General features: G+C 34.8%; 1 protein-coding gene across 1 annotated transcript; it reads right to left on the bottom strand.

The window, feature by feature from the left end:
• Window positions 1-12,894: 12,894 nt before the first annotated feature.
• LOC100372534 (ninjurin-2-like) lies at window positions 12,895-14,844 on the bottom strand. Its single transcript, XM_002738015.4, has 2 exons — window positions 14,660-14,844; window positions 12,895-14,367 (listed from the first exon to the last, which is right to left on the bottom strand). Exons 1-2 carry the CDS (start codon window positions 14,705-14,707, stop codon window positions 13,900-13,902), a joined length of 516 nt encoding a protein of 171 aa, XP_002738061.1. The 5' UTR covers window positions 14,708-14,844; the 3' UTR covers window positions 12,895-13,899.
• Window positions 14,845-15,623: the final 779 nt, after the last annotated feature.

Here is a 15,623-nt window from a genome sequence, read left to right as displayed (position 1 = left end):
CAGACCAAACAAACACAAATGACATGCAATCTCCAAGTAAGGGTTCTAAGAAAACAAAGATGTTTACAACCACACAGTCCAAAGTGAAAGAAAATCATACAGTCACACCTACTGATAAAAAACAAAAGTCATCAACTAGTTATGCTGCCACACCACAAAGATCAGACTCTAAACTCAAGCATCTAAACACACCATCCAAAATTCCATGCTTAACATCAAGTTCACCTGCATTAAATAATAGAGGATCATTAGACAACAGTGAATTGGCAGCTACCCTGAGCCAGATGTTTAAAACTATCCAACAAATTGATGATAATTACTGCACTATTATGAAAACAGAAACATTAACCCAAGAACTAACAGACCAGCTGAAAAATATTGAAGACAGTCTATCTCAACAGTCAAAAGAAATTCAAAAAATAAACAAAATATTGGAAAACAAAACAAGAAAAAATGAAGTCTGTAAAAGAGATGAAAGCACATCTTTAGTGAATGAAGATATTATGAAACATAATAAAGAGACCACTGCAAACATGACCAGAATGGAGAAAAGTATAAACTCTATAGAGAAATCAATAACCATCATCACAGCATCTCAAGAACAAACCCGCTCATGTATACAAAAACAACAAGAAGCAATATCAAAGATGCAACAAGAGAGCACATTTGTCCATCACCAGCTGAAAAAGAAAGAAGAAGAAATAGATATGCTACAATGTGAAAACCATAAATTACATCAAAAGATAACACAGCTGAAACCAAATCCGGTACAAGACATCCAGTCATACAACCCTTTTGATATTCTTACAACAGCGAAGAGTAACACCATTGCCAACCCATTCAAACAAGATGCTGCTGAAACGGAATACAAAACAGTGACTCATAAGAAAGCCACAAGACCAAGAAAAAACATGCAAACACTCATCATTGGTGACTCCATGCTTAAGAACATTGATGTAAAGGGAGTGTACAGAAATACATTTGTGAAAACTTTACGAGGACGGAAAATAAGAGACATTGATGCATACATCCAGGAAACAACTGAAGATGAGCTACAAAATGTTGTCATACATGCAGGCACAAACAATATAGCAGATAATGATACAGTGGATTCCTGTGTTGATGACTTCACCACCATGATCAACAACATAAAGAAGAAACACCCATCAGCAAAGATATGTGTCTCTTCAATAACCCATAGAAGAGGTGACAATGCAGATACATTGAACAAGAAGATAGACATCCTGAATGACAAGATGAAGATGATAACAAAAGAAGATATAATCTGCATAGATAACAATAATATCCAACATCACTTAAGTGATGATGTACATCTTAACAATCATGGAACTGCAATTTTGGTAAGAAACATGAAAAGCACCATTGCACCTCTGATTGGTGTGAATCGACATGCCAGGAGATATGACAGACTAAATTCTAGATACAACAATGAACCCAACACAAGATACCACAATGACCAGAGAACAAATCAGATCTATCAAAGACCACCATCAACATCCAATCAAACAGTGTTCACTCGAGGCCCATCCTTCCATGACGATAATCATTATACCTACACCAATCGGTTAAGAGCATATGATCAAAGATCACATTTCAGAACTTAAGATGTGTTACACAAGAAAACCAAAACACCATAAACAGATTGGTAAACGAGGACTCTCCATATCATATTGGAATGTACAGGGTATAAGACAAAAAATAGAAGATAATGACTTCATAAAATGCATAGAAAACCATGATATAATAGGTCTTGGGGAAACCTGGCTGAACAAGGACTCTCTGAATACACTCAACATACCAGGATACTACAGTCACTCAATAATAAGAAGTAAACAGCCAGGTGGAGGACTATCAATACTAATAAACGAACAAATCAAGAAAGGTATCAAAATTGAAGATGTAGACTCTGAAGACATGCTTTGGTGCAAGTTGAAGAAAGACTTTTTCAACTTAGAAGAGGATATCTATTTGTGCTATGTGTATCATCCACCAATGAATTCAAAACACTGCATGCCAGATTTCTTCACTAGACTAGAAAATAATATTGCAAACTATTCTCAACTTGGAAACACTATTATACTAGGAGATTTTAATAGTAGGACAGGGAGACTTGTTGACTTTATAGACAATAGTGATGAATTCACATCCTTGCCACGTTATTTTCAAAATGATATCACTGATACATTCCGAAATAACAAAGATGTTATAACCAATACGCAGGGTAAAACTTTGACAGACCTATGTAAAACTTGTGATGTTAGAATTCTGAATGGCAGAATACCAGGTGATTGTAGTGGGAACTTCACATGTTATCATTACAACGGGACTAGCATGGTAGATTATGCAATAGCTGGATCTAAACTCATTGAGGAATTTCTGTACTTTAAAGTACATAATTTTACTTATATGTCAGACCACTGCCAGATTTCCTGCCTTCTTAGACTTGATAAAAACATTAAACTAGATAGAATTAGTACAAATACAAATACTCTAAATAATCTTCCAAATAGTTATATATGGGATAAACTACCAGTGTTTAATTATCAAGATACCCTAGCCTCTAAAGCTATTCAAGATAAAATCAAAACTTTCCTAAATAATAATTACAATGAAGATAAAGACATAAATAAAGCAGTGGATGATTTTAACTCAATAGTCACCAGTTCAGCTAATCAGGTATTTCGTAGGAAAAATAATAAAAATAACAATAAAAAATTTAAACCAAGGAATAACAAAAGATGGTTTGATAAGGAGTGTAAAATTCTCAAAAAAGATGTATCTGAAACAGACAAACTACTTAATAAATTCCCTTATGACACTAAACTAAGAGAAGCATTTTTTGGCAAGAAAAAGAAATTCAAAAAAATGATTAAATACAAAAGAAAAAAAGAGGAAAATATAATCGTTAACAAATTAAAACAACTTAACAATAACAACCCTATAGAATTCTGGAAAATCATTAACAATTTAAGAGACTCAAATAAGGATCAGGATAATCCAATCTCACCAGAGAAATGGGTTGATTATTATAAAAAGTTAAACAGCAATGACAAGATGAATGACTTTCAAAATCAATCTAATCCAATTCCACCAAAATGGAAAGAATTCTATGGACAATTAAATAATAATGCTACTGATTATAATAATACTGTTTTTCAAAAACAGATAATCTGTAACATCTCAGCTATGGAAGAAAAAGAACATTTTAAAAATTATAATTTAAATAATGAGATATCTGAAAACGAAATTAGGCTAGCCATTAAAAAACTAAAGAGTAAAAAATCATCAGGATATGATGGTTATTGCCCAGAATTACTTAAATACAGTTCAGACTTCCTAATTCAGCCACTACATAAACTATTTAATATAATCCTGGACTCAGGTATTTATCCAGATCTTTGGAATATTAGTATTATCTCTCATATTTTCAAGAAAGGAGACAAAACTGACCCAGAAAATTATAGAGGAATAGCTGTATCTAGTTGTGTAGGTAAAACTTTCTGTAGTATAATTAACACTAGAATTAGTCAATATACTGAAGATAATAACATTATAAATAATAACCAGGCAGGATTTCGTAGGGGATATCGTACTACAGATCAGATATTTGTATTGGAAACTATTGTCAACAAATACTTGAAATCAAAGGGAAAATTGTATTCATGTTTCATAGACTTTCGAAAAGCATTTGATAAAATCTGGAGACAGGGGCTTTTCTATAAATTACTTAATAATGGTATAAATGGGAAAATCTATAACATCATTAAAAATATGTATCTAAATACAAAATCATGCATTCGTTTCAAAAATAAAATTACACCCATATTTGAAACGACCAAGGGTGTTAGGCAGGGTTGTGTCATTAGCCCAATGCTTTTTAATTTGTTTGTTAATGACTTAAATAATTCACTAGAAGATAAATCATTAGATCCAGTTACATTGAATAACTGTAAAATAAGTTCCCTACTCTATGCAGATGATCTAGTGTTAATATCTGAAACAAAAAATGGTCTACAAAATGCACTAAATAGTTTAGAGGTTTATTGTCATAAATGGAAACTCCAGGTAAATCTGACAAAAACAAAAGTTGTTATTTTCAGACGAGGAACACTAAAAAAGACAGAAAAATTCTATTATAATGAACAAAATATTACCTGTGTAGATATGTACAACTACCTGGGTATAAACATAAAGTCAAATGGCTGCTACACTGAAGCCAAACAAAATGCCATTTGATATGTAACACTTGCTTTATCCTATTAACAACTAACTTTCTTTTTGTAGTAGTAGTTATCACAACTAATCTTTATCGCTATTAACTGATAGAAACATTGTATTTCTAAGGATGCAATAAAGTTATTATTATTATATTTGGTATGTCAAGTTTATTTGAAAAAACGTGCCTTGCTTGGGTTGAACCACGGTTACTAAAAAGTAGTGACCGTGGTTGAACCATGGTTGAACTGAATTATGGACAGTGTATTTTCCTCCTTTGTTATATTTGTGCAATAGAGTGTCAATCACAGCTGAATATGTGTCGCGGCGTCAACACTTTGAAATATGTGGACGAAACGTAATATACCGTACGCTATAGCACGAGATTGACCAAACTCTGTGCTTTCGACAAGAGGTATAAACCAAATTTACCTTAAACTGGGTGTACAATAAGAAATTTACCGCATGCTGTATGAGTGGGGGGGAGGGGTAACTGGTACAGGATGCAGGAAATAAAAAAGGCATTTTTACAGGAAGTAAAATGAAAGTACCATTTACAGTAAAAAAAAAAGAAGATATATTTGATATTTTGTGGTCAAGAATCAATATTGGAAGTTTAATGTGGAAAATGCTTTATACACTTACAAAATATACGATCTTTGTACAAATCATGGACGAATAAAAACGCTGATCACATTTTAAATCTTCCAAGGCTACGAATATATGTTTTTTATTTGTTGGAATTACATTATAAAGAATAACAAGCCATGCATGGCACAGTCCCCGTTAGTTATCAAATTTAAGATATATAGTTTTGTTTATAGTAATATAGCTGGAATATAACCATGTCAGGAATATGATTTGTTAACATTAAAATGATTGACATTTGTATCTGGTCGTCAAACAAGTACTTGTCCATATTGAGAGATATTGCTCTGGAACAGCATTCAAAATGGCTGATTTTATATATAACATGATGTATAACGAATATATAAAATTTGAATATAATCAGTCAAAGCATTTAAGAGATATGGCTCTAGAACCCCAATCATTAAAGCAAAATGGCCGTCAGTCAGCCATTTTGAATCCAATCTGAAAAATAAAATGACGTGCATCAGGAACCCGTAATGTCTAATGTATGTACCAAGTTTGAACGTAATCCATCCATAAATGCCAGAAATGCTTGATATATGATGATTTTTTAGCACAAAAATGGCTACCATTTGGCCATTTTGAATAGGATCGTCAAACCAATATATCTGTCTATCTATGACATGATGTATAATGAATATTTAAAATTTGGACATAATCAGTGAAAGCAAGTCAGAGATATGGCACGAGAACCACATTCATTAAAACAAAATTATTTGCATCAAGGTCCCATAATGTCTAATGTATATACCAAGTTTGAACAAAATCCATCTGTAAACAGCCGAGAAATGCTTGATTTTTAGGATTTTTTAGCACAAAAATGGCCGCCATTCGGCCATCTTAAATCAGATCGTGAAACAAAATGATGTGCATCAAGGTCCTATAATTTCTAATGTATATACCAAGTTTGAACAAAATCCATCTGTAAACAGCCGAGAAATGCTTGATTTTGATGATTTTTAGCACAAAAATGGCCGCTATTCGGCCATCTTGAATCAGATCGTGAAATGAATTGACGTGCATATGTATAATATCATGTATGATGTATGTGTGAAGTTTGATTGTGATTGATCCAGGCATTTCTAAGATACAGGTCCGGACGCACGCACACACACACACGCACGCACGCACGCACGCACGCACACACGGAGGTCAAAACATGAGTCCCCGTTTTCGGACTGTGTTGGATCACAGCCTACAAAAATATCCCCTCTGAACCGTACACGAGATTTACCGTACTCTGTACCGTTCACGAGATTTACCGTATACAAACTTGCACTGCAACAGAAAACACAAAGACTTTACGATATTCTTAGGATACGGATTTCATTGCACGTGTGCGTAGCATTGTCACCCCCATGGATCGAATGGCATTGTCCTATTGTTAAACGCTAACCAACATTATCACATCTCACTGCTGTTACGCATGCTGTGATTGGTTGAGACTCGGTCACATGACATGGAATAAAAATGGATATTACATGGTATATTGCCCGCCAAGTGGATATTACATGGGTATATCACATGGATGACGTCACTGAAACCACTGCGCAACGATACTGCGCATAACAAATTGTCGTTCGCTGCACTGGTGCTGTTCTGGCCGCTGTTTTTTTCGGGGTTGCTTTCAGGGTTTTGAAGGAACTTTAGCCATCCGAAATAGACAGTGAACGTGCCAGAATGGATATTAAGTAAGATACTCTGTTTTGATGTATAGGGTATTTTTTATATGGAGCAAAAATGTACGGAAAAGCCGCCACTGAAACGTCGCAGCCGGGGTCGCTGCAGCGCGTTCTACGCTGTGAGCATTTATATGCGTTCCACGCCGATGCTAACCGAAAACGCTCTAAACAAACCTGTGTGGCTTGTGAATAGGTGTGATACGTTCGTGAGAAAGTAATTTCAGTCATTTCCACGGCACTCTGACATTTTTATCTGTAGAGTGATCAAATAACTTGCGTTTGAGAATTTCTCAATTCATTTCAAAAATTCTCGATAATTTGAGTGATTCACACTGCTGAAACACTGTTCAACTAAAAAGAGTATCCATGGCTGAAAATAACATTTACTGAGTGTATTTCGTTGTTTTTTTCAGCAAACAATGTATGTATGTTATTGAGTAATGTGAAACTTGTTATAATAGATAAAATAAAATATTGCATACTTCAAATATAAGTGTTGTTATTTTGTGGGAGAGCTGGTGTGAGTGATCTATGGTAGCTGTGATTGTGCATGGTGGATGTCTGTTCGATGTGATAAAATAAATAACACATGGTTATTCGGGCAATATCACGATTTGTTGTCTGCCCTCGGGCTGTTGGTCATGACCATAATATTGATGATGCCCTCGCCTTCGGCTCTGGCATCATCAATATTATGGTCATGACCACCATCCCTTGGGCAGGCAACAAATCGTGATATTACCCTCACAAGCATGTGTTATTATTTAATTAGTAAACATCATGGCGGACTTGACTCGCCGGAATGCCCGGGCGTCGATCATAAAAAGTGTGGATATCTGCTCGAATTCGCCGCTCTGTTTCAAATTTTGAGCATAAACGAATATTATACAGTACACGGATTGCTGCCGCTGTCCCGCGCGTTAGGTATTTCTCCCCGTTCGCCCCCGCGCGTGCCGGGACAGTCCCACGCGTGTCCGCGCGTCAATTAGTAGGACCGGCTCTTTTCCACAAATTTTAATATATTCTTAACAATTGGTTTACCTCTAAAACTCTGCACACCATGCTATGATCATTCAGTGTTTTGAACTAAACGACTCATCGCTTAGCAAAGCCGATTTTCAGGATTTATTGGCACATGATGTCATGAATCAGGGAATCTAATGGCCAAAAATAAATCGCCAAATATTGCATCGTACATAAATGAAGACAGCGATTTACTAGACATATGGCCTGTGAACTCGTATGATTTGTGTGTTGTGCACATGCACGGTGCGACTAGTAACAATTACCTAACCTACCGGTCTTTCACGGCCACAGTTGTCACAATGCATCTCCATAAAATTGCATCTAAAACCAGAATAAGGCCGATATGTGTAAATACTTGTACACTAATAGTCTGGTCTATGCAGCCAGCAATAATGAAATTGTAAGAATGGCATTGGCAAAATGATGACCTCAGATGTAGCCATGTCTAGGACATGGATATGATTTATAGTCTTTGCCCATTAATGTAATGTTAGTGTCTATGAAGTATGTGATCATGACTAATCTTCATGGTCATTTGTGACCACGCCATTGATTATTCGGCATAGGCTACCACGCACTATAATATTTAGCAAAAAGTCATGCAAGAAATTGTATTTCATTCACCACATTGGCATGGCTGGCGGTACTCATTCTTATTTTTTCATGACTATTGTTTGGCCCACCACAATTTTCTTGTGATTTAGGTGGATTTTTGTCACAAGCAAGAAACGGCAAGAGCTGCAATGTGTACATCAAAAAAGCTCTTATCATGCTTGTGATGTTGCTATTGTAGGTAAATGGCCACAGCAGGAATGTACATAACTGTCATTTATTAGGCAGAAACTGATAGGGACCAATTCCTTGTGCTGATGTCTACATACACATGTACATCAGTGAAAGTTTTGCTGTCGCCAACTGCCATTCTTGAAATGGTGCCACCGATCAACAGTTCATGCCACTCACCTCAACCTTAAACAATGACATGTGTTGTCATTCGTTATTAAGGCCAAATTTTATTTTTATGGAAATGAGTTACCTTTTTCTAAAATGAACAAAAGTTGATATTAATATCATCATGTAAAAAAATAATTGTATTTGATGTAGACTGAACATGTTGGGGGGAAAAATAAATCTAAAATAATAAAATCCCTGCCTAACTACCCAATATTTTTTACCCTAATACCGGAAACACCAAATTTGTTTTTCATTGGTCTCATGGTCCTCATTAACATGGTCCGCATAAATAATGAGGGATGAACTGGTATTCTGTACAAACAGGTCCTTGCAGTTACATTCTATGTTTCTGGTTTGATGTTGACTCATTTACAGCCCTGTCATTGGTGATACCAGGATTTTACTCCTTACAGCATGTGTGTCTTATGCAAACCAACAATGCTGTCTTTGCACATGGTCAATTCACTCCGGTTATATGTCAGATGGCACATTGCTATTTCCATGCGATGAATTCATTACTTTTACGGGTTCTATCAGTCTGATGGGATTGATATCATCAATGATATTCCTATGAAGTACAATTACATTCCATATAGTCTCGTTGTACCTACTTTATTTCCTATTCATTCTGAATGGACAGTTGGATGAACATACAATAGCCTAAAACTAAGGGGGGGTATATTTGTACGACACCCTGTAACTTTGCATGATATGGGTCTATAATACTGTCTTGTACAATGTTGTAAACAGTTAACTACTGGTTTTGTACACTTTATTGTTGCTGCACATATACAAACAACAAGATATAATATTTTCATGCCACTATCTTCGTATTGAGACAGATAGAAAAAAAATGTAGATAGGAGTAAACGCATTTGCTTGCTTTGTAACAGTAACAACATTGAAAATGAATACCATTTTTTACTTATTTGTTCCTTTTTTGTTAATTTAAGAATAAAATATATTCCTGCTAACTTTTTTTATCCCCCAACAGTCAGTAAATATAACAAATTAATGGCTACAAAAAATACAGATCTTCTTCAAAGACTGGGAGCCTTTACTTTTCACGCCATGAAATTGCGAAAACAGCTACAATTTTATTTTTAAATATAAAAAAATGTATGTAGATATTATGGGCCGATGGCCTTCTATTATAAATAAAGACCATATATATAATATTTTCGGCAATATGACTACTACCAAATTGGTTGTCGGTGGTGATACTTATCATTTGGGTCTTCGGTCAACTCTTATGCGCTTTTGCACCACGAGTCGTTTCATGCACATCATACCAGATTTAATCATGACACTCTGTTTACAACACTAATTTACCTCATTATAATGTAAATGTGCATAACCTGTGTTTATTTTCATTGAGAGGATGCTTGAATGCACGGTAGTGCTTTCAGCATCCTCTCGCCAGTTACTTACAATGTGCAAGATTTAATTATGGAAAGTAATTTCCAAAGCATTGTAAATAATTTCCAAAGCATTGTCTATTTCAACAATGTTCTTCCTATTGAACATTCCTCTACTCAACACGTTACTCAAATCATTCATTACCTTTATATAATCCTTACACTTACTTGTTTTTTATTTTCTTCCAGGCGAGATAATTCAACCATCACCTGTACCTCCTACTGGTTAAACCTGACAATTATTTTTACTTTATTCTTACTTGAATGTTTTTTGTAAACTTGTTGTTTATTGTTGGTTAAGATAAAAAATAGAAACTTTATTATTTCCTTGTTCATTACAGACAATTATTTTATTCACATTATTTTTACATGGTTGTCTTCCAACTAGTCATGCTAGTGATGTCTAATAGCAACTGGCCAAATTACAATCGAGTGGTGGGTAGGTCACAGTCAAGTACAAATAAGCCATTCACTGCCAAAGAAAAAATATAATCATTCTTTCCGATCAAGTACTTTAACCTCCCCCTCTTGATTCAAATGACATAACCAACAGTCTTAAGACATCACCTACTTCCTATAACACACAACACCATATTCATATAATTGTTCATACATGTATACATTGTCACAGCAAAATTAATTCCATAAATTTACCAATGGCTCAAGCAAATCATTTGCCCATATTAACTATAGCCTCTTTTGTAATCCATCTAATACTTTTGTCTTGTGTTTCAATTACATAACGTTAGTCCAAAAATGTCAGATTCTATTATTTGAACACTCAAGGGAAACACAATCCCATTATCAAGGTCACGTTTATATTGCGCTGGTCCCGCTAACTCTGGATTTAGACAAATCACTACACGTCATGCCATAGCCACGTAAGCCACTGCTCCCTGAACATTTATTTGCTTTTAAGCAGCTCTCAAATCTAGACAACGAGTTAGATTCCACTATTTGGGCTTGCTTGACCATCTGTTTCTTTTCATTTCTTCGCAAAACATTGTGCCTCCTTCTCGCTATAAATTACCACCTCATGAACACTTGAAACGGTCTGACATTGAATTCTCCATTAAGGGCCTACTTATTCACAGTGGGCCAAAACCCGCCAACATCACAACTATGTGCATACCATTGCCCTTTCTAGGCTACCTCAATCCTGTCTTTGTCCTGTTAGAGCATATTGCAACATGATTTGCCTTGTTTAAGCCCCACCCTGTGCACCAGCCTTTGTCTACCACCAGGCAGGCAAACTGATAACACTAACTCACTTATTAGCAAGTTTAAGCAACTACTATCTGCGACAGATTTCTCAACACAACAGTATTCACTACATAGCCCTAATATCCTCCGCAGGGGAGGGGCAATATTCGCTGATATTTTCGGTGTCCCAGGCCACTTAATACAAGCACAGGGAAATTGGAAGTCAATGGTGTAGAAAGTTTGCATTCCGATTCCCCCCAATCATCATTTCTATTTAACACAAGCTATTGGGAAAATAATATTAAATAATTAGCACTACAGTTCAATTTGATCAGTTCCCCCCTTTTGTTTTTTACATGCTGTACATTGCACATTTTTTTACATTCTATTTGACCTCATTTTAAAATTGTTATCGATTTATTTATTCATTTTTTTCCCTTTACTTGTTTCGCAGCAGTTTCGCTTTGGTGTAATGTTTGTGTTTTAGTTTGTTCCGTGATAAAACATTGCCTTCTCTGCCAAACAGGTGTTGCATTTTTGTTGTTGTTATTTTAGCAGTACCAAATTCTGTAAGAAATCATCTGTATTTTTGTTTAATTTACTATGGCTTTGTTTGAGCAGGTCGCCCCCAAGAGTTCAGTTTTTATATTCATCTTGTGTTTTCTTGTACAGCGCCCCCAGTGGGCTCGTTCAACACCAGTCAGCCATTTTGCTGTTTTCTCCACGCTCGTCAGTCACAATTCTGTCAGCCACCCACCCAATATTTAGCTTATTCTATAATTTATGTGACAGTTTTCGCTTTACCTTCTGTTTCACCCTAGTTTACCCTTTTTATTACAATTTGGTGTAATCATTGTGTTTTAGTTTGTTCCGTAACAAAGCATTGCCTTCTCTGCCAAAATGGTGTAGCATTTTTGTTGTTGTTATTTCAGCAGTAGCAAATTAACTCAAAACTTCAGTTATAAGAAAATCTTTTCAACATTGTTTTAGTAGAATATTTCTTTCTTTTAATGACTGCATTCTGATTTGGTATATAGTTCTGCTATTTACAGATATATGACGTTCATGCTTGATTTTCCCGGGAAAAATCCTACCAGCCATTTTTGAATTAATAAATATAATAAGTCAACTGTCAAAATGAGATCAAAGGTCTGAATAATTAAAGACCGCCAATTCTTCCGATGTGCTAAATACATAGACAAAACGAAACGAAAGGAATTATACACGTTCTATGACGTATTTTCGTTTCGATCCCCTTACGTTCACTTTTTTTGTCTTTATTGGCTGAGCGAAAGCGACGAAAGATTTGCATATTTTTCTGTTCCTTCCAAAAATTGTAGCGCCTCGTTCTGATTATATATTCATCATGTCATTACACATGTGAACGGTGAATCAACTGTTTTGGACAGCTTTCGTTTCATTCGTTTTATGTCGTCCGTTCATTTATCAATTTCGGTAATTTACGATAATAATTATGTCCATAAAGACAAACCATAAGCGCTAACAAATGATATGTTGTATTTCTGTCGTGATTGATTGTCTTTCTCACGCTAGGTGTTGAATGACCGTACTCGTGACATCATTGTTTACAACTCTGTTCTCCTTCCTGTCCATTGGTAACATTGTGTAAAAACAAAGGACAAATTGTGTAAGGACAAATCGACAAATGAATGTTTCATTTTGAATCTGTTGGATGGTGCTTACTCACATGAATAAAAAAACAATGCAGTTTTCAACATTTATTTTACAACTTTAACCTTTCCATCAAGAAATATAACATCCATTATTATATCCAATGTTACAGTATTATGTTATGTATTCATATTACAATTGGTCTAGTATGTTATCAAACACACAAAAATCGTTTTCATCCATTTTATCATTGCCCTAATGCTACAATAATTCTTTTGTTCAATCGTGGTTTTCTAGAGGGCTAATTTCAATATCGATATATGGTATTGTACTCTAACATTTCATTTTAACTAACAATTTTATTAATTTACATTTTCATGCTATTCCTCCCCAAACAAGCAAACATTCCTCCATACAAGCCACATTCTTGTACTTTATTGGCAATGATAATACTTTGTAACATATTAGAAACCGTGCATTCGAATTAAAATATACAGGAAACAAATATGTTAATGTCTTAACATGTAAATGTTATAATTTTAGTGGTTGACCTGCAGAAATGTCTAAACCTATTGTCTAATTTTACAAATGCTTACATCTTACTATCAACGTCAAATAATTATTAATTGCTGTACTTTTATTTTGTCGCCTTGATATTTTTGACAATTACTAAGAATCCCTAAGAGCTATCTTAAAATAAAATTTATTTAAGTTGTGCAGATTTTTAAATTCATATTTACTGAAAACCACAATTATATATGGCTATCTCATACACTCCTGGCTAATTATTATTATAATATTCAGTTGTAATACAAAGGATTAAATACCTTCTTAAAGCTATTTCCAAATCACCTAAAAACGAATTTCAAATACAACTGCTATGAATGTTGAATATGTCCTGTACTTTCCTATTCACATGAAAACCCAATACTACAAACTCGTTTCCGATGAAGAGCCACCATTTAGTTCAGATATTTGACCAAATTATGCAAATTTAAAGCGGTGGTCATAACAACATTTTGTATGAGCATAATATGGAATGTTCTAATGTATGCATGTGAAATGTCTTCTAGACTAGCTGTGGTTGTTACACTGCTTTAGTTGAATCCACTTATACCAACATTAACTACATTAATAAAAAAACTTATGACCCCAGAAGCCTTATTCAAATCATTGGCCTCCTCCTTTTCCTCCTCATCTTCCATGTTCTTCCCCATGGCAACCAAGCTCAAAATACCATTGATGACTTGTAGTACAATTGAGAGAACCAAAAATGTGAATACTGCCCAGAAGAACATGTGGCCAGCTGCACCGGCTATGACCAAACTACGAAGACTGGTGCAGTTTCTTGTTAATAGGGCAAAATCGGTCAATCCGGCGGACACGTTCTTTGTTGTAGAGAAGCTGGCTGGGTTGAATTTTGTTGTCTTTTTGGCAAATAAGCCTTTCTTTTTGGCCGGTTGTCCACTTGGTCCTGCTCCAGTTCCCGGACTAGAGGCTCCAACCAGAGGGACATTATCATCAACTGTAACAGCTGTTGCAGCAGTTGAATCATATCCCTCTCCCTGTCAATGTTAAACAGACGAAATACATCGTGTTAAAACGTATGAATCGTAGTTATGTAAATATGTTGCCTCTAATTATAATCTCACTAATAATTAATGTATTTAATCTATATTAATGGTTTACTTAATTCCACACATTCAGAAATGAAGTGCAAGACTGTTATATAATTCTATAACCAACACAGTCATCTGGGTATGTTCAATTTATTGTTAAAGTTTGATAAACGTGTTTTTATGTCAAAATGAATGAAAAACATGTTATTAGATTATTTGTTACACACGAACAACGTACCTGACTCGGATCTAGGTATTTCATTTCCACATTGTCATTGGCTGTCATTTTCACATATAATACTCACAGCAATTTGCTCGGAAGGCTGATTTTCTCAGTGATAACAACGTTCCAACGTCCAATTACGCTCCCTATGACACAAACACAAGCTTCAACATAAAAACGTCTCTAGATGACAAGCGTCATAAAACGTCGGATATTTCTGCGCATGTTAATCTGCTTGCGTTTGGAGATTATACCAAAGCGACGGGAATAGAAAAAGAATAAATGCATGAATGCGCAGCTTAAATCGATAACAAACAATAACCTAGTTCCGTTCACAAATTGCAATGTTGGGATAGCAAAATAATAGATCTAGTAAAGAATGGCCCTTAAATTACGAGTAAAAAACTTCAGCTTCAAATTGGAAGGATATGTTCTTTTAATGTCAAAATATTTCTTAATTCTATGTTATAGCAGTAGTATCAATATTGCCTTCAATATTCAGATAATCGACAGTTTGCGTATTGAAATAAAACGATTATTTGAAAAAATGAACATTATTTGGAATAACACAAAGTATGTACACAATATTAGAGCAGCTACGAGTGTATCACGAGTGCACGTTTTATTTTGTTTATTTTTTGATGACAGATTATGATTTCTACTGGTAGTCTTTTTTCTATTTACCGCTGTCAAATACGTCCCTAAACATTTAGAAAAAAAATATTCACCTCCACCCATCCTTTATCCTCCGTCATTTTAGTCTAAACATTTAGTCTAAATTATTGCAATTACAATTGTCACTACTGGGAGAATACAAGCAGCTATTATAATAATAACACTATTTTAGACCGGTATATCGACGGTTGATTTTATTTCAATATGGAACTTATCATTTTCATGCATGTGTAGTAGGAAGTTCATCCACAAATGTGACAGTTGATTAGATTTCAAAGATGCTGTTATGAAATTGCACATGTTA

Source organism: Saccoglossus kowalevskii, chromosome 3, assembly GCF_978046115.1.
Source record: "Saccoglossus kowalevskii chromosome 3, keSacKowa6.1, whole genome shotgun sequence".
NCBI lineage: Eukaryota > Metazoa > Hemichordata > Enteropneusta > Harrimaniidae > Saccoglossus > Saccoglossus kowalevskii.
This window is presented reverse-complemented; position numbering and strand designations above follow the sequence as displayed.

Excerpts from the sequence above, each read along its gene's own strand:
- LOC100372534 (XM_002738015.4), bottom strand. The coding sequence starts at position 14,707 with ATGACAGCCAATGACAATGTGGAAATGAAATACCTAGATCCGAGTCAG. Across the intron at positions 14,368-14,659 it reads AATACCTAGATCCGAGTCAG|GGAGAGGGATATGATTCAAC; the intron begins GTACGTTGTTCG and ends TAACATTGACAG.